This window comes from Amphiprion ocellaris, chromosome 19, assembly GCF_022539595.1.
Source record: "Amphiprion ocellaris isolate individual 3 ecotype Okinawa chromosome 19, ASM2253959v1, whole genome shotgun sequence".
Taxonomy (NCBI): Eukaryota; Metazoa; Chordata; class Actinopteri; family Pomacentridae; genus Amphiprion; species Amphiprion ocellaris.
In genome coordinates this window covers 31,711,265-31,735,989 of record NC_072784.1, presented here as the reverse complement: position 1 = coordinate 31,735,989, position 24,725 = coordinate 31,711,265, and the positions used below count along the sequence as shown (strand labels likewise).

General features: G+C 39.4%; 1 protein-coding gene across 5 annotated transcripts in view; it reads left to right on the top strand.

The window, feature by feature from the left end:
* The window catches only part of cacna1ia (calcium voltage-gated channel subunit alpha1 Ia), a 212,404-nt gene that overhangs the window by 36,557 nt on the left and 151,122 nt on the right, over window positions 1–24,725 (top strand). For all 5 annotated transcript variants that reach the window (XM_055005057.1, XM_035947012.2, XM_023267713.3 and 2 more), the window contains exon 2: window positions 21,408–21,672. In XM_055005057.1, coding sequence (XP_054861032.1) covers window positions 21,425–21,672 — 248 coding nt within the window. In that variant the 5' untranslated portion in view covers window positions 21,408–21,424. The remainder of the gene's footprint in view (window positions 1–21,407; window positions 21,673–24,725) is intronic.

Sequence of the window (24,725 nt, the reverse complement as noted above, 5' to 3'; positions counted from 1 at the left end):
GATGATTCATCTGAACGAGCTCCTGAACATCCAGCAGCGTCGCTCACATCATGGCTTGTGGGTTTATTAAAAGTTAGATATCATTGTGAGAGATTCATATACAATGTAGTGCCACAGACAGAAACTGAGTAGTTTTGCTGTGTTTTGTGTTCAAGGTAATTTGGTGTTCATTGACTGAGATCAGGAGTGTCAATCTCATCTTAGTTCAGGTTCCACATTCAGCCCAATTTGATCTCAACTGTTCTGGACCACTAAAATCACAGCATAATAACCTATAAATAACCACAAAAATCCAACTATTTCCCTTTGTTTTAGTGCAAAAAAGTACAATTCTGAAAGTGTTCCCATTTTTACAAAACATTGGCAATAAAATTCTTAAGAAAAATAAGTGCAATTTCAACAATATTATGTCTCAGTTTATCATTTACACATCACAACTTCTAGATCACAGAGTGTCTACAAAGGAACACAACATTTAGTCATCTGGAACTGAATGATATATGATCAAAACGACAAAAGTCAGACAAAAAAAGACAAAAAACAAAAAGACAAAATATTACAAAAATGAGACAAACGACATGAAAGAAAAAGAAAATTGGACAAAAAGTTTCAAGCGACAACAAAATGGACACAAGTGAGACAAAAAAATGACAAAAAAGGAACAAAACAACAAAAAAATGGACAAATAAACCACAAGTGAGACAAAAAGGAAACATACAACGACAAAAACGAGACACAAAACAACAAATGAACAATGAACAATCTAGTATTTTACTTCATGATCAAAACAACTTGTTGTGGTCTAGAAATTATTTTAAATTTACATTCATTTCCACATCTGTGTAGTAATCCTGAACTGACACACCACACAAAGTAAAGTGGGAACTATTAAGGAAGAGAGTTCAGTTAGCCTTGTAAAAGTATTAAATTTATTCACAAGAAAAGCACTCAGAGTGCGCAGTACTCCGCCAAGGCTGCTCATTCCCCCATATGGCATTGTCAGAAATGCAGCAATTATTTATTAGTTGTTGATGATCAGAAATTACGGCGACATAGAATGTGTCCATTTAATATAGATGAACCCACAGACAAAATGACCTTGCACTGAGCACAGGCGTGTGTTCTGCATGTGTACGTTATGTACGGACACTGAATTGCTTGACCTAAACATGTAGCGGGTGGCGGGAACTGATGGGACTCAGAAACACCCCCACAATTTAATCAGTTGTTCCTTGGATCATTTCTGATGGATAAGTCCTGATAAGTCCTCATTGGTGGATTTGTAGTAGGATCACAATCATGTGATCATCAGCAAGCAGCTGATGTAGTGATCACGTGTTGTCATGGTTACAGTGACGCTGTGCTGCTATCTTGCAATGATACAGAAATCTTTAACAAATCTGTGGATCCAGGCTATAAGCTGCATCACTGCCAAAATCTAATCACTTGGTCCTTGTGTCATTTCTGACCTTCCCTGAGAATTTCATCCAAATCCATTAGTCTGTTTTTGAGTCATGTTGATGACAGACGGACAGACAGACGGACAGACAGACAAACCAACACTGATCATCATACAACTCCATAGTTTTTTGGCAGAGTAATAAAAATGCATAAAATTCGTGGCAGTACAGTGGACAAATATAAAACTGCAGTTGCTTTTACTGAAAAATTGCAGTTAATGTTTTCTCTGTCATTTTTATTCTTTACAAAGTCATCCTGAGGGCCAGATTGGACCCTCTGGAGGGCCGGTTTTGGCCCACAGACTGCATGTTTGACACCCCTGACTTAGACGAATGCAAGATCCTGTTAAAGTAGTTTTTCAGCCACGTGTTCTTTTGTTCGTGCACAAAGTTCTGTATCTTCTGCATCATCTGCGGTATCTGAGAATGGATTTTCCTGCTCTGAATGTAAGGATTAAAGCTGCATTTTTCTGGAGGCATATCAGCGAATATTAAGTCTCCTATCAGTTTTATTTCCCTCTTCATTTTCACTGGACCCCATCAGAGCCGAACAATCCAGCAGGATCAGAATGTTGTTGTCTACGTTTTTTAAAAATTCTCCGCCTGCAGCTGAGGATAAAACTGAACTAAGAACCGGCAGCATGACAGACTTTGCTCGCTGTGAAAGTGTCACTGACACAAACATCACTGAATGGACCCTCCTCAAAGTGTTTCTGAAGCCTCCAGCATCACGTCTTTGTCCCTCAAGCTGTGCGCTATCCGTCCCTATTCCAGAGCTTTCACAATCTCCTCCTAGGCCTTCCATCTACTGTATTTCCTCTCTGCTCAACAATGGCACACTGCCTTTGATCCTGCTCTCTCCTGAGTCCCTGGGATCCCTCGTTCTTTATCTCCACTCAGCTCCTCTCTGTTTCTCTCTCTCTCGCCACCTCGGTTTGACCTTCAGTTTCCTCCTGGAAGGCTCCGGCTTCCTGCTACCTACCTTGGTGAGAGGCTAAAAGAGAAAACAGCAGTGTGGATTTACTGGGATTAACATTCTGGCTGATTTATCTGCTGTAGGCAATTAATGGGGTAATGTAACTTTTGTCTTCAGAAAAGAGACGCAGATGTTTTGTTGTGTATTATCAAAGCTGTGTGATGAGATAGAACCTGAACAGGGGCTAATTATATTCAGATATAGACAAGAAACCTTTACGTTGGAGGAAGGTTGACGACGTGAGAATTGATACCATTCCGTGGGTTAAGACTTTGATTTGTGATTCATAGAGAAAAGACACCTAGACTGCACAGAAAAATCATAGTTTATCAATCAGTGATGAACAAATTGTTTATAAATGTTCTGTCCACTGACTCCACACTACAGGGAAAGAGTTAGATACCAGCTGTGAGCTTCATCCATTAAATGTACTTTTTACTTGAATCTTAAATGAAAACCAACATCAGGCAGTGACGTGTGAATATTAGCTTCAGTGAAAGAAGATAAATAAGTCCCGAGACGGGTGAAGGTTAGCGGTAGAAAATGTCAAGAAATAAATCAAGTGGAAGCAATGACTGGATGGATGGAGGGTGAGACGGAGAGCAGATGTAAATAATTTAGTTCATGTCAATAAGAGTGTTTACATGCAGGCGCAGATGGGATCATTAGAATCAATTCAACTCTAACTGGCAACCCGTGGGCCACTTTAACACCGAGGCGGTCTGAGTAGCCGAACACATCCATTTAAATGAAAGACCAGCCGAGCAGAGCAGGAACGTTCCTCCAGCGGTGAGGGCGACGTTTAGGTAGAGGATAGACCTCAGCTCCACAAACAAGAGGAAACAGTTGAGCCTTGAGGTGTCATGAAGGCAGTCAGTTCAAATATGCCATAAAATAGGATTCTAACAATATAAATGAGAAGAAAACACACTATGTTTACTCTTCATAACATCCACAACGGTGAAGCAAAATCAATATATTCAGTAAGTCCGAGGAAAGTCATTGCTTTAAATCATGAGACGATTCATTTTTAAGTAATTTTTGAAGATTATCTGACCCTTTTATGAACTCATGGATAACCTCAGTGCAGTAGCTTTATAAGAAATGAGGTTCTTGCCGTAAACAGTATTATAATATTTACTATTACTGACTCTTATACCATTTTAACCATCTCTTCCATTTAATGCAGCACTTACAGAGATATTTCAAGCCTTGTTCAACACAAGACATGTTGCAGTAATGGATCCATTGACCGATTGTTATGGATATCTCTACTGTAGGTTGTATTTTCTACACTTCATGCTTATTGATGACCACTCTTTAAAAATTCTCTTGGCAACAAGGGTCACACTTTAGGATTTGGCATTTTTAGTTCAATAATCTTTTTAATTTGAGGCTTTGGTAGTTTCAAACATGGCTAAATGTTTCTCATGGGCAAGTTTTTAATCTTTCTACACAATAAATCAGTCTATTGGTTTGATTGATTGATTTGGTTATCAGGCAGGTGATAATTTATTTGTCGTGACTGGGAGTGAGGAAGAATTATGAATTAATTTATTAGTTCTTCATGATGTTCAAATCAATTAAATGAGGCTATTGAAATGAGTTCTTAGATTTTCAGCTTTCTAAGGTTGTTCTACCTTGAAAAATGTCCTTATTAAAATGACAACAGGAGCAGCGTTGGGGTGGATGGATGGGTTCACCAAACTCTCATCTTTAACGAAGCAGGTCACTGTTTGTATGTTGTGTAAAAACAGTCACCAAACTTTAAACCAAGACTTGATTGCTTTTTCTTTGCTGTGGCCAAATAAAACAAGGGCCACTGTTCATTTCCCAATTCAGATCCAGCTGTCACTGATTCTGTCCCTAATTCTAACCAGCTTAACTGAATACAGATTAGGTTAGGAAACCTTTATTATTCCCAGTTTGGTTTGTATTTCTACAGTCTGTGCGGTGATAAAATGTGTACTTTTTCATGACAGTAACTTGTTATTGATTCGTTCTAAGCTTGGGTTGTGGAAAGTTATTGTTTAAAATCCAACAATTCATGAGAAAAGGTTCAGGTATCTGCTGGTTTTAGCCTATTTGTGGACGCTGAAACTAGAAGTGGCTGGAATTTTGGAAAAATTTTCAGAAGAACTTTTTGACAGAACTTAACAGTTTTCTGTCTGTTTTTGAACCAGCTAATAGACTGTCTGTTCTGTTGTGGCTGGAGGACTTTTCAGGGCTTTCTACATACCTCAGTGTTTCGGAAAAAGACTGATCATAAGACTTTACTCAGACAAGACGGCTGAAGTTAAAGACGGCATACCACGAGGCCTCAGAAGAAAGGATTATGATTAGAAATCTGTTTTTAGACAGAGGCTATAAATTAAGTACCGTCTCTCTCACACATGAGTGAACTTTGTTATATCTTCATCCCTGAACAGCACATTTGCATTTTCTGTGCATATGCAGTCTTAGAGCTTTCTGCCTTCTCAACACAATATGAGCGTTTTGAAGTTTGTGTGTGTGTGTGTGTGTGTGTGTGTGTGTGTGTGTGTGTGTGTGTGTGTGTGTGTGTGTGTGTGTGTGTGTGTGTGTGTGTGTGTGTGTGTGTGTGTTAACCACAGATATCCAGATCTGATAGATGAACATGTTGACTGGGCAGTCTATTTATTACTGCTCTGTGTACCAGGTTTCTCTTTATATGTGCCAGTAGAAGTTTTATTGCTGTTGAATGACACATTTTGTAAATTTGCGAATAATCACACTGTGCTTGTGGTAAGAAGATTAATTAATTCTATGAAAAATACAACAATAGCACTGTTTCTGTGTCCAGCAAAATAAGTGGAATGGAATTATAATCACCAGCGATTTAACAGAATAAAAATTAGCTTCACAGAGAAGAATAAAAGAATGATTATGATTAGAAACTTAAGACTCGACATTACAAGGAAAATTTACATTTGCTCAGGCATAATTTAGTGATTTATTCCAAATGAGTTGCTCTGGACCACTGAGGGAGAAAAGGGCGTCACTTAATATTCTGAAATTCATAAAGTATTTAAAATGAAATAGTGAAACTTCTGGAAGTGAGTCAGGTTGAAATGATTCTCTTGTTTGGAAAATGATAGTAAAGATTTAATGAACAAGGCTGTTTAAACCCGTTAGACTTGATTCTAAATTAGAATAAGATAAAGGGTTTTAGTCCTGATAACAACAGGCAGCCTCTGCTCTGGACTCTGCAGCCTTTGAAAGATGGAGTCGGACAGTCTGGTTGTGGGGCATCGACCTCCACGGTGCAGAGGATGAAACATTGCAGCCACTGACTCCCATTCTTCTACAACAGAACAATGCACTGGTAATAGCTTTCAGAAAGACAGGAAGTGTTTTAATAGTATTTGTAGGAAGTGGAAAGCAGATTTCTGCAAAACCAGCATGAGCTACTTTTACTTGTATGTATAGATTTAAACTGATTGGGTGAAAAAATAATTTCAGTTCTTTATAAGTCAGTGCTGTATGGTGTGAGACTGAGGGACGATTCAAGCCCAACCTGAACATTAATGAATCCTAATGAGTAGTTCCTGAATAACTCAGGGACTGTATGAGAGCTAATGAGACGAGAACCGACGGGGAGATTCTCTCTTAATGATTAGTTCATAAATATCTGAGAATTATAATAATGATCACTTCCTTCACAAGTCGATCCTGATGAAGTGGACCAGCTGCTGAGCAGCTCAAACTTGTCACAATGTGTTCATAACTAATTACCTAACTGTTAGTTGTTCTTTTTGTGCAAACCTCAAATTAAATGACACATTATTCTGACAAATACTAACTAGTTTCTCACTACTCTGTAATTACCTGTCAGCTACCTAATCTTTTTGTTGTCTCTGAAATAAACTAAAACATCATCTTAGAAAACCAAGTGTGGATCGGCAGCAGAATTGTTCCTTAAAAACAAACCCAAGAATGCACAAACAGAGCAACTAATGATTAAACATGATGCATAATGCATGCTGGGGAAGTCTTTAAAGACCAGTGCTCTGAGAGCTGTGCAGCTAAAATGTGACTGATGTAATAAAAAATAAAGATACTGTACTTTTTTCTTTTGAAATCGATGCAGTCTTTACATGGGTTTGTGTAAAAAGTGCATCCAGCTGGAGCAGAAAGAAGCTGACGTCTCTCTGCATGTGGAACATGTGGATTTGCTTTCCCGCTGTGAGAGATGTGTGAACTGAAAAGTGTGCATGTGTGCAATTCATTGCTTTCATGTAAGTCACAAATTCATGCTCTTGTGCAAGGTCCCGTTGCAGCAGTAACACATACTTTGCATGCTGTCAGGTTTAAGGCCGTATTTTTATGAGGATATACCACCACACCAGCAGAAATGTGAATTCACACACAGAACTCACGCTGGGAGCTTCTTATCCCTCCCTTGTTTTCCTCTGGAGAGGAGGCCAGCACTTGACACTTCATGGCCATTTTATGCTCGGCTCAGTTTGGCTCTCTTTTCAATTCCTCCCTCTCCCACTCTCTCAGTGGAGGGTTTCCACTCAAAATGCTGAGAAACGGGCGAAAAGGAAGGTTAGCGTATTTTAATGAAAGTCTCTCTCTCTCTTTCTCTACATTCTGTCCATTTTTACTCCTCTTGATCCCCTATCTGTGTTTCATTTCCAACCATTTCACAGCTCTGATCTGCTCCTTCTATTAATGCTTCAGCAGCTCATTCTGCTTCTCTCCTGTCCTCACCTTCCTGTCTCCTCCAGCTTCCTGGCCTCATCCCTCCCTTCCACCTCTCTCTTCTTGACATGCACTCAAGTGGCTTTGCAACCCTTTATCTTTACGAGTGGCCCTTTTTCTTTTTGTTTGTGTGTGTGTGTGTGTGTGTGTGTGTGTGTGTGTGTGTGTGTGTGTGTGTGTGTGTGTGTGTGTGTGTGTGTGTGTGTGTGTGTGTGTGTGTGTGTGGGTGAGGAGGGGAGAGCGTTCAGGCGAGCCACAAATGCTCCAAGAGCCATATTCAAATCTCATTTCACACTGCTGAGGGTGAAAAGACCTGACACAGCACTCTGTGAGGAGAGGAGGAGAAAGAGAGGGTGAGAATGAGAGGAGAAGTGATGGGATGGTGAAGACAGCGCTGAAGGTGGAGGACGAGAGCGAGGGACGGGGTGTTGGGGAAGAGGAGGCTAATGGCTGTTGGCGTTAAGGTACCTACAGTATAGCTCAGGGAGCAAAAAATAAAAATAAAAAAGAAAGAGAGACAATAGGAAAAGAACAGCACACATCCAGTTCAGAAAGACAAGATGAGGAGGATGCAGCAGGGTGAGGTGAGAGAGCAGAATATCATCAGAGAAGAGGAGGAAGACAAGTTGTGATGCTCTCCTCTCTGTCACGTTTCTGTTGCAGTCTCTTTTCCCCCTACTCTACCTGACTCCCTCCTCTCTTCTCCAGGTGAAGCTCTGCTCTTCCCTCCTGCACAATGTGCATGTTTATGCAAATGAGGTAATTAGGAAGCTGCTCGGCTTTGTTTGAGGAGAGGAGAGGCGAGTAGTGGACAGATGAAGATTCAGGCTTTGGTGTTTGTTTGAAAGAACTGTGTGTGCATCAGCGTCACACATCCCCATATTATCACATACCGCCTTCAAAGTGCTGTAAGCTTCTGTGTGCATGTGAGTGCACGTGAGCCCAGTTTAATGTGCCTCCCCACATTTCCATCACTGATAGCTCAGCCACAACTGTCCTGACACACTTCAGCTGTCTCTCTCTTTTCTGTTTTCCTGCCTTGTCTTTCTCTACTCGTCCTTTCTCTCATCCTTCCTCATCCTCTACCTTCCTTCTGTCATAACTGCTTACAGATTTCCTTCTTGGTATGTTGTCCTTCTCTGTTTCTGTCTCTTCTTTGTCACTCGCCTCGGTCACCTCAGCACCAGATTTTTCACCCCTCTGTCCTTTATACTTCTTTTGTCATCTCCTTTGTTCTCATGGTTCCCTTATTTCGACACCCAGTTCTCTTTGTGTGTTTCTCTGTCATAACCAAATTCAATCTATTTTCTTCCACCTATTAACATTACTTCTATCTCTTTGATAGCCTCGCACCACCTATTCTGTGGTCATAAAAATGAGACTTTCCTGTCTTGTATTAGTCTAAATCACCAGATGTAGGCTGCAGGTGTTAGTCTGCCATTAGCTGCTCATGCCAGGTAGCTTTTCCCTCTCAATTATCTGTGTTCACTGTTTGTTTTTTTAAAACCATCCTTTGCTACGAGGAGCAACACCATTTCGTCTCCTTTTTGTATTTCAGATTGTGCTGTTTGCAAAACTACTAATCCATGGAAGTGTGCACATACTGTACTCACACTGTATGTTTCAGACTATTTTTAATATGCTGGCTAAAAGAGGCTAGCTTTACCTCTTTCTTGTACTTCATGCTGTGCAAGACGAACAAATTCCACAGCTTGTCTAGGAGGAAAAAATCATTTTTGCGGTCATTATCTTTGTATGTCCAGTATACAGTTGGCTGGGTAACCTCATCGTCTCAAGCTTTGAAAGTATCGTTGTTGTTGTGTTCCTTTTTCAAACAAAGTACTGAAAAGGTTTGCAAAACTAGTAATCTATGCAACCATGCACGTACTGTACTCATACTGTATGTTTCAGACAATTACTCTGCCAAGAAACGCGGTGGAGTTATGTGACGATCTGCATCAGTCTGTCTGTCTGTCTGTCTGTCTGTCTGTGTGTGTGTGTGTGTGTGTTAGCAACGTTACTGAAAAACAGACGACCGGATTTGGAATTTCCAGGGAAGATCAGAAATGACACAAGGACCAAGTGATTAGATTTTAGCAGTGATGCTGCTTATAGTCTGGATCCATGGATTTGCTAAAGATTTCTGTATCATTGTGAGATAGTGGCACAGCGTCACTGTAACCATGACAACAAGTGAACACTACGTCAGCTGCCTGCTGACGATCACAATTGTGATCCTACTACAAATCCACCGTTGAGGACTTATCAGGACTTATCTGTCAGAAATGATACCAGGAACAGCTGATTAAATTGTGGGGGTGTTTCTGAGTCCCATCAATTCCTGCCGTCCGCTACATATTTAGGCCACGTGATTCGACATCTGTGCATAATGTACACATGCAGAACACACGCCTGTGCGCAGCGCAAGATCATTTTGTCTGTGGGTACATCTGTATTAAATGGACACATTCTATGTTGCAGTGATTTCTGATTATCAATCACTAATAAACAAATGCTACATTTCTGAAAATGCCATATGGGGGAATGAGCAGCCTTGGAGGAGTACTGTGCTTGATGAGAGCTTTTCTAGTTTTTAATGTGCTGGATAGGTGAAACTAGCCTTTTCTCCTTCTTGTATTTGAGAATATGCTGTTTGCAAAACTACTAATCCATGCATGCATGCAGGTACTGTACTCATACTGTATGTTTCAGTTGTTCAGCAGGAAGTATGAATACTGAGACTTCTCATGCACACACATGGACACACACTCACATGTGCGCCGTGTCAAGGCGGCTCTCGTTTCTCAGACTTGCCTCCTCGGGGTTGATATCAAGTCTTTGTCTGCTCGCTCTTTGTCTCTGGCGCTCCCTCACACAGACTCAGAGTTACCCACAAACACATGCCTGTGCACACGCACACCACCTCACACCATTCCTCCCCGAGTTTTCAAACTTCGGATGGCAGTTTCCTGTCAGGCCATGAAAGCAACGGGAAAGAGATTTCTAAAAGGAGAGGAAGAGACGGTGAAGAGACAGGGGGAGAAGAGATAAGGAGTGCTGACAGATGTTCAACTCAACGCTTTTTGCCCCGCAGAGGAGTGAAAGAAGAATGGATCTGTCGCTACTTCTCCTCCTCTTCCATCACTTCCTCTTCCCTCAAACCCCTGTTCCTCTCCTCCCCTTCTTGTTTTCCTCTTGTAAAAAGCCCACGTTAAACAAAATTGACTTGATTCCTTTGATCTTACGGCAATGAAGCTTTTAGGTAACTTTTAAATAGAATAAAAGAGAACAGAACAGGCTAGATTATCAGCCCCCCACAGACAGGCTGCTGTTAGGGAGTCTACGCTAAATCCAAGGTGAGGCAGGTTGAAGGTGTCACAGTGAAGCTAAATCCCAAAATACTGTCACACAGCCTGTTTTCTGTTTTAAATGAGGAAGATAATAGTATTTCTAGCCAATTAAGGAACACCTGTGACAATGATAGCACCCTCTGTCCTCATTACTGCTGCTCCCTTCTTCCTAATCTTAGTGTGTTTTTTATTGTGTGGATATGAACGGTGCCTATTAAAATGATTTTACCTTTTGGTTGCTTTTTAATGGTGAATCATGGTCAATATAATTTGACTTTTTTGACAAGAATTTACAGACGGACTCTTAAATGTCAAATTGAAAACAGATTTCTACAAAGTAATGTGAGTTAATTAAAAATATAAATCATAAAATAAATAATAATTCCTTGCATTCCAATGCAAGGAATTTATTGGATTTATTGGAATGCAAAGAATTATTATTTATTTTATGATTTATATTTTTAATGAACTTACATTACTTTGTAGAAATCTGTTTTCAATCTTATTATTCCCTGTATGTGAAGTAGAGGAGAGGAGGGCAAAGCACAAAATGTGACGGAAGGCTGCATCTCAGATAGAACAACACACACACACAGACACAGACACACACAGACACACACACACACACACACAGACACACACACACACATACAGTAGAGGTACACACATAAACTGCACACATGCTATACGTGGACCTGCAGCTGTGCAGCAGTCTGTCTCTAATGTGAATTGATTGTCTTCTTCGCTCGACTCTGGTGCTGTCAGTGTAGGGTTAGGCCAGAAAACTGCTTGATCTGGTTTGGAGCTGAAAACGCAGTAGATGCACTCACACATCATCTCATAAGATTGACCGTTTGTTTTATCTGGCACGCCTACAAGTATGAGCTCTCTCTGCTTCGCACTCGGGCAGCCGGAGAGAAACGTATGTCATTTATCAGGGTGAGAGAATGACAGCCAGAGCTCTAATAGTAAATCATTGGCAGCATTATTGGACCTCCCCTCCCTCGCAATACGTATTTGTGTTGGGAAACTGTGGGAGCGTGTTATAAATCAGTCAATAACACACAGGAGTGCGTGCGCACAACTTCCACAATGCATGGAAGCTAAAACCTCTTCCCTGCATCACTTACACTGACACACACACACATTTAGAGATGATAATAAATGTGCTGCTAACTGGTCTGTGACAGGAGTTCAGCTTCTCTTGTGTGGTTCAGTCTGCAGCTCTCTACTTTCATTATGTTAAACAGAACATTCAGACAGAAAAAAAGCCATTGTGAGATTAAACCTTCACATTTTAAAACAGTTTCATTCAGTTAAAGCGTCATTTACGATAAATTTAGTAGGATATGCTGAAAACCTGGAACCAGAAAGCAACACAACCAGGAGCTCAGCTGTGTTTGTGACTGAATTGGAGGAAAAACAGACAAATCTCAAAACACAGCTCAGCTATTGGTGCCATACAACACCAGAGGAAGCAGGAGTAAAGAAAACGGGGTGAGCAAACAGAGTCCAATAAATAAGTAAAATGCTGTGGTCATGGGAGAATACCAGGAGAGAGAAGCAGCCCCACGCTGCTTCTGTTCAGGTGCTGGGCTTTATTTAATTTTATTCAGTTTGAACCAAAAACAAAGCAAAATTTAAACTGCCAAAGGAAATGCAGTGAAAGTCGGGCAAATTCAGATCATGCTTACTATAATTACAGTGAGATCATAGTAGTGGAGCTTGTTTTATAAAGGCCTCCTCTTATCACAGCTGTGTTTGTTGTCTTTAGCCGTGATCCAATTTATAGGTTCCAGCCTCCACTGGCTCCTCGCTGGCTCATTTCCCAGCCTGTCAGTCCTCCTTCCACTCAATGAATTCATATTATAACACTTGACCTTTTGCCCCAACCTCTGAAAAGCTGTTAGCATGATGCTAATGGTAATAGTTTGAGCCCCTTCCTCACAGTGCAGACTGTTGTATTAGCATCAGAAATAACTTGTCATGACGCTGGTTTGGACTCAGAGGCACAAAGATGCACTCAATATCCAAACAGCGCATGCACGGCGATAGTCTCGGCTGCTTGATTAGCGCTAATGCTGTTAGCGCAGATTAAACTGATGGGGCGACTGCTTCAGTGTAATCCACTGACAGACACTCTCTTAAGATGATTTCTGACACAGAGCTCAGTATCGTCTTCATCACACAAAGACACAGTGTGAGGGAGAAGTAATGAAAAAGACGAAGAGGTAGGGGGTAGGAGAGCAGTGAGAAATGGAGGGAAATGAGAGCAAATGGAAGGAATGGCAGGAGGGATAAGAAGACGATAAAAAGATGAAAAAAGTGGAGAGAGAGAGGACAGGAAGAAATCAAGACAGATTAAGAACCCCAAATGGAAGCTGGAAATTTAAAATTCCAAAAGGAAGATGCAAGATTAGAGAGGAATCAAAGGAAATCTTTCATCCATTCCTCAGATCAAAAAGTTAATTGCTGTTTAGATCAAATTCTGTATTTGACAGAAGAGCTGTCAGTTCTCTCTGAAACTGAGAAAAGTCAACCGTGTTTTAACCGTGGAGGATGATCTGTAGCGTTTTATTTACTGCTGATTGAAGAGACAATGAGTGCACGGCGTGTTTTAACTCTCTTAAGAAGTTCCTGAGATGAAAAACTCTTTATTTCTTGCAAAATGTTTGACTTTTCCGACCGACCTACACTTCTCTGCGCCTGTTCACCATCATACGTGCCTGGCAGAAGTTTGTTTGTAGTCAAACACTTTCACATGAAGTGAACTTATTTGGATGAGTAAAGGAAAGATGAGCTCCAAGCTGCTGATAGATTTTTTTCAGATGATGAAATGAGGAAAACGGGAGTCACTTGCTTCTGTGTTGGTGTAAAAATGTGCTTAATTCATATTTAAACTGCAGCAGTCGAAGTATGAGGCTACTAATAGATGGTAGACGGTGCAAAAACAGGCAGATTCACGCAGCTTTTACCCAATAAGACAGCTAAATACAATATTATAGAATAGAACTGCACAATTATACTGTAGTATCTGGTAGCGTATTCATACATGCAATATCCATTACTGACTGTGTATACATATATACAATAGATCAATAGTTATTATAGTTATATATAGACTGATAGTTATTGCAATGATCTGTAAAATCTTGTAGCATTTCCATACTTGCAATATCCTATATTTATTGTGTATATACACAATAAATAAAAAGTTTGGGGTCATCCAGATAATTCCATGTTTCGCATGAAAAGTCCCACTTTTATTCATGTGCTAACATAACTGCACAAAGGTTTTCTAATCATCAATGAGCCTTTCAACACCATTAGCTAACACAATGTAGCATTAGAACACAGGAGTGATGGTTGCTGGAAATGTTCCTCTGTACCTCTATGGAGATATTCCATTAAAAATCAGCTGTTTCCAGCTACAATAGTCATTTACCACATTAACAATGTCTACACTGGATTTATCATTCATTTCATGTTATCTTCAATGAAAAAAGATGATTTTATTTCAAAAATAAGGACATTTCTAAGTAACCCCAAACTTTTGAACAGTAGTGTGTTGTGAAGTATCCTTTATTTACTGTGTAGATATAATTTATAACATCCGCTTCTAGATGTGAATAACCGTAATTCTATCCTTTACTCTGTGTTTTTATTCAGTGTTTTTGTCTGTTTGGTGCATCGTAGTTTCATCCTGTGACTGAATGACAATAAAGGAGTCTGAAACTAATTTATAGTCATTTGTACAATATATTCACACATTACATTTACGTTCTTATTTAGGGAGTTTGTGTATGTATATGTCGTCTTTTGTGACCTATAATTTGTGAATGGATGAATAGAGAGTTACCTTGACAGAGCATATGGTAGTTAGGGGTAAATCTGCCCACCCAGCTGCTCTGTGATCCATAACAAATGTCTGGGTATATACTGCAGAGTCAGGCTAATGCTGCTGGAGCCAGAGATGGGTTTGACACCCATATGTCACTTACAGCTGAAACACCTCTGTGTGTCTGCAGGCTGATTTCACTGCAGTGGCTGTGGATATTTTAGCCCACTTCAGGACAAACATTCAGAATCTGACACAAGCTCAGAATTTAAATCACACTGTCACAGTGATGCAGTATTTGCTGCATTGAACCAGTTCTACTTGAGCTGGTATAAATCTGTGTTATGTTGGTTAATTTATCAAGCAGTTATTATTACAAGCAAGTTTCTCTGGATTGTAAAGAGACAGGTCAATAAAGAAGAAAAATGGTCTTCCTTGTAATGGGTGTTGTATCTAATTTCTGCTTGGTGGAGTCTTTGTGCTGTAGAGCTGGTGGAGCCCAGGGGGAGTTTGGCTCTTCTTAATAAGACATAAGCTCTCCTGAAAACATAATTTGTGAAATTTTCGACGTGGACGGCTCTGAAGTATCGATAGCATTCTGTTTTTGTCAGACATTTCTATTATTGTTGTGGGTTTTGTGTACAATTAGGCTACTATTGATGTCATTTAACTGATTTGCTTGTTCTGGTCGTTACCATCCAAGCACGGTGGGGCATTATCATCACCTTCACTCACTTTAACTCAAAGATCAGAAAGAAAAAAAAATGTGATGCAAACAGCCGCCTTAAAACCAAACCAAACTAACCCTACATGGTGCTGAAAGAAACAGCAGTAGCTACTTTTTTGCTTGTTGTCTTATTGTTATTGTTCATAATCGTATCAATAGGAATGGATCATTCCAGAACTGGAGGACATTTGGGCTTCAAAATGTTTGAAAAATAAACCTTCTCTTTTCCAGTTTTCTGCTCCATATTCATCAATAATAGGTATTGATTGGCTCAGCTTCCACATCAATGGTAGCATTTTTATTCCATGTTTTCTGTGTTGTTTGCTAACCCTACTCTAATCACAGTAACAGGGTTGCTAATCCATGCTAATGTGATCTTTTTCTCAGCAGTAGAAGCTAGATATTTAGCTGCTGTTACTGCTGACCAAGAGGACAAACTGACTGATGGAAAACAGTCCAAAGAATTAGTCTGATCCTGATAATATGAGGTAGAGTGAGACATTCAATCAAGGCTGACAATGGGATGGAAATATAAAAAATAGAAGAGAGGACATAGCTTTGCTCTACACATTCTATAGGAACACTGATGGATGATGGAAATGACAAAAACAAGACATAAAATGACAAAAACTAGACAGAAAAGGCAAAACCGTCATCAACGTTTTATGCTAATATGTTGTGGGACACGTTCCATGTATAATAATTATCATTTAAAATATTATGTTGATTTAAAAAAATGTTCCCACAATTACAAGAGACATCAATGAAAAAAAAATAATAGTGCCAAAAAAAATAGATTTAGGTTTGATTTGAACAGTTCTATTAGAGATTCAGTTTGGTCATCAGAGGGTGGGACAAAAGAAAAATGGCATTTTAGGTGAACTCCAGACTTATTTGGTATTTTAAAAATATTTTCAAACATTCTTTTCTCTTAGTTTTTTTTCAGATTTGGTCACAGGACAAGAACATTTACACAACAACTGCATGTTTTAGTATTTTCTACATGAATTATTAGAAATTTGATTGATGGGACATAAAATGTTCTCCAGTTCTGGAATGACTCTAATGATGGCAAATAAAAGCTCAATCAATCAATGCATCTGTCATTTCTGGACATGTAAAAGGGAAAGAAGGCACCTGTTTTTTTCTAATATGAAGCTAAGTGGATCCATCTTTGTTGAGTTTCTTTTATCTCTATTTACCTACAAGCCAATGAAGAATCATGCATTTTGTAAGAGGATTTTGGAGACCAAAGTTTCCCTCATTTTAATCTTCCTGTACATACTTCCAGCTCTGTTTAATTGATCTTTTACCACCTTGTCTGTTGCTGACTTCACCATCGTTCCTCGGTCGACTTTGCCACTGATGCTGCCTGTCACGTTCTGAATGTAGCCAAAATCTGACAAACCGGAAAATTTGTGACTCCCTGAATGTGTGCTTACTGCCCTGTGACAGCGTGTTGACAGCTGATCACAGATAGTGTTGATGCAGTGTGTTCGCCGACTCCTTCTCTTTTGTGGAGAAAAAATCTGGGCGACTTACTACAGCAAGAGAAGCTCAGCCACACAGCTACACTGATTTAGTTTAGATCCCTTGCTTCACATCCTTAATCTCATGTGTAAATATCATACAGTGCAGTGGAATGTAACCTGGCTGAGTAAAAACAACAAGACATTACAAGCACACATTCTTTGCAAACAATAGAAAATTAGGCCACAAATAATAAGGATTGAGACATTTTGATGCTAATTTCACTGGATTTAACTTCTTTTATGGTTCTGGTAAGACATAAGCAGAAAAAAGTGCCAAAAACTGCAGTTCATTTTTCACTGAGATTGGCTCAAAAAGTGCATTAACCTCCATAGACCTCCATATTAAAATGCTAAATTTTACAGCTGAAATACACGTTTGCAGCCTGGTACAAGAATGATTTTGGTCTCTATAGCTAATTTCCCACTTCATGATAACTGTAAACTGAATGAATATTGTACAACTCACCCATCTGGGTTCAAAGTTATGCATTATTGAAGGATGGCGGGTTTGATTGACAGCTGGGTTGGGTTTTAGGACTGCCTCAGCTCCAACTCTTTTTGTTTGGCTGGAGTCTGTGCTTTAAAACGCTGCTCCGGTAACCTGTGGGCGACGTCACCGAGGAAAGGTGCATTTTTATGAACAGCCAGCGGCTTTATGAACAGCCAATGGTGTAATTTAAGTGAATAAGTCACACAGCTGGAAAAAAAACAATACAGTGACGAAGAATTAATATTGAACGATGGCCTTAAACAGGCGGCGGTGCTTTTTCTGAGCTGTCCTGTACAGTTTATCAGAATCAGTTTACAACGTGCCGTAAAGATGCTCCAAAGTCCATTTATACTGACACATTTAAATATTACTGAGGCCCTAAACTAGACATACTAACTTGGCAAGGTAAAGACGGCGAATGGGAATTATGTTCTTCTCCATTATGTGAGACTCCAACATTTATCACATTTTAGAAGGCAATTTTATGGCGCTGTCAAAAAGCCAGCTATCATACTCGGCTCCCCTGTCAGCGGCTGGTTCATAAATACATTACGCTCTCTCTTTGGATGTATCTGATCGTCTCGGTAACAAAGTAAAGTGTTGTTTTGATCACTCAGCAATAGGTGTCAAAGCTGGTTTGTCTCAGGTCACTGAATGAAGAATGGCCTGACATAACTGATGAGACAGGGAGAGTGTGAGCGAGTGTTTGGCTAAGTTGTGTTCTCCAGGGATGCTTGCCCTGGAGTGATTCTAATAGCATTAGCTGCTGTCTGTGTCTGAATGGACCAATGATGCATTAAGTTTCTTCTGACACACCTCTGGGACGGCAGCAATCATCAGGGATCTGCCTCGTGTTTCCTCCTATGCTCCATGTTCTCAGTCCAGTCGCTCACCGTTACACGTGTGTGCTCTCCAACATTATGTCACCTTCACTGTGTTTTCACACCGTCAGAGGGAGAGTTTAGGGGACGTCGCTGAGCTAAGTAAGTGTGACAGTCAGGAACAATCAGCTGACACTCAGATCCACATAAACACAAACAGACAAACACAAAAACACTGCAGCACATGTTACGCACACCTTCGACCCAGATTATTTTGGGTGAAGGTAATAATAATAAAAAAGGAGTAAAAAACGCATCTTCTCCTGCAAATTTCTAAACCAACCTTTTAAACTTCTGAAACTCATAATGCAGCATTACAGGCAGGCTCTTTTTAATAACTTTCCACCGTAGAAACGGAGGATTATGCGCCGCAGCGTGTCAGATACGCTATCATTTCTCCTCCAGTTGTCTCGATTTTGCTCACAGTCGATGCCTGCTGTCTTCCAGGGCTGCACTACTGCCATTTATCATACAGGGGTTAGCCTTACCTGTAATTGTTATATATATCTATATATATATAAATGCATTGATGGTTGCTGTTCTTATTATCTGAGCTGAAGAAAGTTTTAAAGATGACTCCAAAGTTTCCACAGAGCCTACAGAGCACATCATTTACATTTACTGTTGTGGTGATTTTCCTGAATTAGGCAGCAAAAAAGGGAAAACGCCAATGACAAAATGATAAAAACATGAGAATAAAGGTAGCAATTAGTGTTTTTAAACCAGTTTTGTTCATAGAACTGTAATTTACTCGAGCATAAGAGACATTTTTGTATATAACATGGCAAGAAACAACAGAAAAAATGCTGAGATGTTTGTCCAATGAGGCAGCACTCATTGAGTCCTCATGCTTACTCTCATGCAGGTCAATTCTGAGCCAGTTTTTATACATTGCAATTAAAAAAGTTCTCCTACATACATTGCATCATCAGTGAAATGTGTGAATACTCTGCATACATGCAAAAAATATGGATTGAAGGATTTACATGCATGAAGGACATCTGTAATTGTGAACATGCATCGCTCACAGACGTTAAAATCACATTTTTGGTGTGTTAAGTCTCCGGTTCCTTATCTTTATCTTTCATTTTGAAACTCACTCGTAATTTTAGACATTGCTTCTATCCCTGTGGGTATTACACATCAGATTTTTGATCTCAGCACCCAGTGAGGACTGAAAACAGCTTCTTTTCTTCAGTCCAATTTGGCCTCACGGAATGATTAAAATGAAGAATGCGTTGCTCAGACCATCCACAGTATGTTTTTACTGTTGTTTTCCATCCAGCTCTGTCTCAGACTGTCGCAGTGAGTGTGTGTGGGAGGGGGGGAAGCAAGTTTTTCCATGGCTCATCACAGCCTTTAGCTCATAGTGCAGCTAAATGGGTGACTGTATATCCGCTACCCCAATTAAGGGTGTTAATGTGTGAGAGCGAGTGTGTTGAGAAAGTCTGAATCTGTTTGTGTGTCAGCGCTAACACATCAGCCTCGTGCGTAGTCTCTCCATCTCTCTCTCCTTTTCTCTCTGTCACATGCATTCGTCAATCATCATCATTATACGCCAAAAAAGAAACACAGAGGAAGGAAGATCACCCAGAATACTTTGAAAAGAGAATCACGATGATGCAGAGGGAGTGATATTATGGTGCAGAGAGGTCACCTGTAACAATCTGAATGTGCAAACAAATTTGAAAGCGTTTTTTTTCTTTACACCGACACACACATCCAAATAGTCTCACACAGGAGCGTTGCAGCCATTTCTGCGAAGCTCTCTCCTACTTAATTGTAGTCGTCGGTAATAGCTGCAGGGTCTCTCTAAGAAGCTTTGTCATGGGAAATAAAACACAGCAGAGTAAGAATAAACTTCCTGCCTCCATAGGAAGCAGCTGTTGCCATGGTAAAGCTCATTTAAAAGGCCAATTATGAGAAGATGAAACAGTGGGCTTGGTTTGAGAGACAGAATGTACGTCTACGTGCATTATTACCAGCCAATGACGATGAGGCGGTGGGTGTCTTTCTCCTTATTACCATCTCTACTTGGTTTAACATCTCGTCAGAGGATTATCTCCGGAGCTGAGAGAGATACCGGCCACTAAATCACCGCTGTCCCATTTCCTTAGCTTCTAATGAATAGCCTCTAATATCATTACCCTGCAAAAACAAAGTCTGCTCTCCCACCGGCACTTAATCCTACTGTAGGATTTAGTGCCAACAAACACATTCACTGACACACACACACACACACACACACACACACACACACACACACACACACACACACACACACACACACACACAGATTAGACCACACCTACACATGCATGTTGGTCAGGAATCTGCTCATAACACATTAGTGATGCCAAACATTCGTACGTGATGATGCAGTTTAACGTCTGCGAGCCTTAAACATTTTAAATCTGGTCCATGTTTGTGTGTCTGTGTGTGAGTCAGGATTGTGCATATGTCCAGATATGCACATGTCCAGTCTTCGCTTGGCTCTTTGCCCCTTTGGCTGCCTCCTTTGGCTGCAAGTTAAAAGCGAGAGGAAGTCCAGTGTTCTATTATGCATTCACTTACACTGCTGCTGGCTCACTGGTTTAACCAAAAGAGCTAAACTGTTGTCATTCTGCTTTTGTTTTTGCTTCTTTTATTATTCCTTTTCCTTTGAATGCTCAATCACACACCTGAGCTTTCTTGCCAGCAATAACTCATGATGTCGGTTTTCTAAAAAATGAAATTCTTTGGCTGTTCTACTTTAGCAGATGCTCTAAAAAGCAAAAAAAACAAAATCATCTTTGTGTTGGATAAATGTGTAAATAAATTTTAAAAAGTTAAAATCTGCAGGTAAGATTGCCCACTCTGTCATGCAAAAAACTTGCACACATATTTGTGTATGTTTGTTTGTGTGTGTGTGTGTGTGTGTGTGTGTGTGTGTGTGTGTGTGTGTGTGTGATATTCATAGACAGATGAATCCATTCATGAGCTAAGTGGTAGGAGATGGAAAGCCATTTCCTTTCGCTCGACGCAGCGATGGGGCTAAATGAATCGTCAATGAATGCGCGATGACTGCTGACATTGATTTACTCTTCACCGTCGAACCTCTCTGTGTGCGTTTGTTTGCGAGAGGTGATTGTTATCAGTAAGCAATGCATCCTGTTATGCAGACAAGTGAGCTGACGATAACAGCGTTTACTTTCACGAGGCACAGAGACGGCGAAAGACTAATGGGCCTTTGGGGCTCAAACAGTCATTAAATGTCTGCGGGCTGCGAGCTGATGTTCTGACGTGGAGGGATTTAGTGGTCTGTGGGAGCGACTGCATAGCCAAAGGGCTGTTTATCTAATCAAACTTTCATGAAATAAATGTTTAAATTAATATTTATTTGCGGCGGTGATTAACCAGAGCTGTAATCCTTTCACTTTGTGTTCCAGATCTCAGCTGGGTCGCCATGACAAGCGAGGAGTGTCCTGTGCCGCTGGGGAGCATCTCCTCCACAGGGCCAGGGCAGAGCGAGGACTACAGCTCGGCGCAGGCTGATGACATCATCGAGGAAATGGGTCCAGGTGATGATGTCAGCATCGGAAGCGACCTAAGCACTCTGGTGGTGCCCTTCCCAGAGCTGGCGCCTGTGGTCTTCTTCTGCCTCAAGCAGACCACCTGTCCTCGCAACTGGTGCATCCGGATGGTCTCCAGCCCATATCCTTTCAGAACCTGACAGAACATAACCTCTAGTCAAACCACAACCTCCTGTTCTCCAGCTCTGAACATCCACCAGTACACACTAATCATCAGTACATGCACCCCGTTCTACAACCCTCTGAACTCCAAGCAGCTTCTCTTCTTTGCTCCTGTTACATTTTTACTCACTGTGGATTTATTTTTCTCTGTAGTATGAAGTCCTAAAGACCTCTATTAGAACAGCACAACCATAGCAGGACTTTTAATACAAACATGAAGCCAGGAATCATCAAAAAGTTAAATAAATAAATAAATGAGTAAAAATACTTAAAAAAATTAAAAATAAAATTAAATAAAATAAATACATTTATTCAGAAGAAAAAATAAAATATATTAGTTAAATAAATAAATAAAATACATTTATTTATAAGCAAAAAATTAAAATATAAGAAAAAATATAGTTAAATGAATGATTAAAAATAATAATAATAAAATAAAATAAATACATTTATTCAAAAGAAAAAAACAAAATATATTAGATAAATAAATAAAGTACATTTATTTATAAGAAAAATTTAAATATAGATAAATAAATTAGTAAAAATAATAAATATGAAATAAAATAAAATAAATAAATACATGTATTCAGAAGAAAAAATAAAAATATATTAAATAAATTATTAAATACATTTATTTATGAAAAAAATTAAAAAGAAAAAATATATTTAAATAACAAAGTCTTATTTAGTTTGCAAAAATTAAAAAAACAGAAACAGCAATCAGCTTGTGCAACATTTTTACATCCTTGAAAAATAATGCTGACCCTACCTACTATAGATATTTTCTGCCCCATGACTGTTGCAGATCTAACTTTTTTGCTTTCTACAGAATCTAGTTCCTCTACATGTGTTATTTTAAATGAATTATTAAATGGGACATGCAAAAAAAGTGATTTGATGGAATAAATGTGATTTTAGGCTTAAATTTTATTAGATTTTCGATTTTGTGATGCTTCATGTATGATTATTCTATAGGCCCATCCCAACATAAACAATCCTTTCTGTTTTTACAGTTTCACATAGATGATTCTGATGAACTGTGTAATTTTGCCCTTTTTTTTTAAACGTCGTCAGGCAGGTTTTGGGGATCAGACGGTTAAATCCATCCCATTATTCCTTACCTCTTTTATCCAGTCTCTCTCACCCTCCACCTCCTCTTGTTATCTACTTTACTAATAATGCTGCTTCCCTCCCTTTTACACCAGTTCTTCCTTTTGAGACCTTCATTTCTGCTAATTCATCACCCGTTTTTGTAGAGCTCTTCTTCTTTGTGATATCTTCCGTCTCTTTCCTGTGTGTTCTTTTGATTCGTTTTCATCCATCTCGACTCTGACCCACACACCCAAACCCCATTAACTCCCATCGCTTTATTCTGTGGATTTCCTCCCAACAGTTGTCCCAGAATCTTCTCAGAGTAAGTGTGTTTGACAGTTTCATACAACTACAACTGCAGCAAATCAGCATTTAACTGTTTGGAAAATTAGATGTGCACATTTATATGCGTGCGCTGTGTGTGTGTGTGTGTGTGTGTTCTTGCTTTTAGTGTTTGCTCAGAACAGGTAGTTGTCTGTTTGTTGACTACACTCACAATACCAGTGGGACTATAGATGATTCTTTCACATTAGAGAAGAGAAGAAAGCACTGGGCTTCCTGTTCCACTTCTGCAGGGAGTGTTTTTGTGTGTGTGTGTGTGTGTGTGTGTGTCTGTGTGGGTGTCTACATCAACACAATATCATGACTTCACTATTCTCAGTAGACGGAGTGCAGGTCTGTCAGCTGTTTCTTTGGTCAGTCGGTTGGTGAAAACATCTCTGAACACGTCATGTGCAAGAAATAACAGAGTCTTTAGGCAGGCAAACCTTTTCTCAACACTTTTTGTTTGTTTTTTACATTTGTAAACAACATTATTGACTTCAAATTAGGGCTGGGATTTTACAGCGTTTATTTTGATTAATTAATTAATTACAGGAAAAATAACACATTCAAAAAGTAACGCATTTAATCGCACTTTTCTCAGTTCCCTAATTTCTGTCCCACCGGTAACACTGATGAACACTCCAGCCCAGTAGGTGGCGCTAATGAACCTAAAATCTGTTTCCAGCCATGAACAAGATCTACAGGACACACTGAGTGACGTCAGAAAGTTTGGTGAAAGAAGACGAGACACATTGAGCTCGTTGGGAGGAAAGTTTTCTTCAAAAAATCTTCCTGATGGCAGCTTGGATAAAAGCCTGGTTGTGGTCAACTTTGGTCTTAATTACACTTTGAGTTTGCATTAATCTGTGAATACAGCAGATAAATGGAAATTAAACAAATATTTTAGTTGTTTCAGTTCACGTATGTGTATCTATTCATCATTCAGTCTCAACCAACATTTATTAGAACTGAAAAACTGCTTATTGTGTCAAATATTGATATTTGACAAATGCGATTAATCGTGATTAAATACAAAATTTGGAATTAATAAGATATTTATTGAATCGTGTCCCACCACTAGTTTGAACCCATTGATATTTAAGTTGAGATTTACAAGAAACATTTTAATTTCTACTGTGTAAAGGGAATACTGCTGTTTAAAAAGTACCTTATTTGTTTAAAGTGTTTGCAAACCAAATGTTGCATTTTGTTCATACAGCAGTACTTTTAAAATAAAAGTGCACAATTCACTACTTTTAAATTCATTATTTAATTTAACAATATTTAACGTAACATAATCGCAACTAAAAATTTTAATCGCGTCCCACCACTACTTCAAATGTTAAATATTACAATGTTTGGCAGATACTGAATGTTTTATTTCTTCTGAACAGCGTCACACAGTCGGCTGATTAAGCTGCAAATACAGGCTAATATACTAGTATTGACGTTAATTGTGATGTTTTTAAAAAATGAACATTGATATAATGTTAATAATACACGTATGCTAATACTGTGAATAATCCAGTACCATTAATCGTCTGGTTCATCCTAACATAGGAGGATTTACTGTACAGCTATGATTAGAGCCGCTGT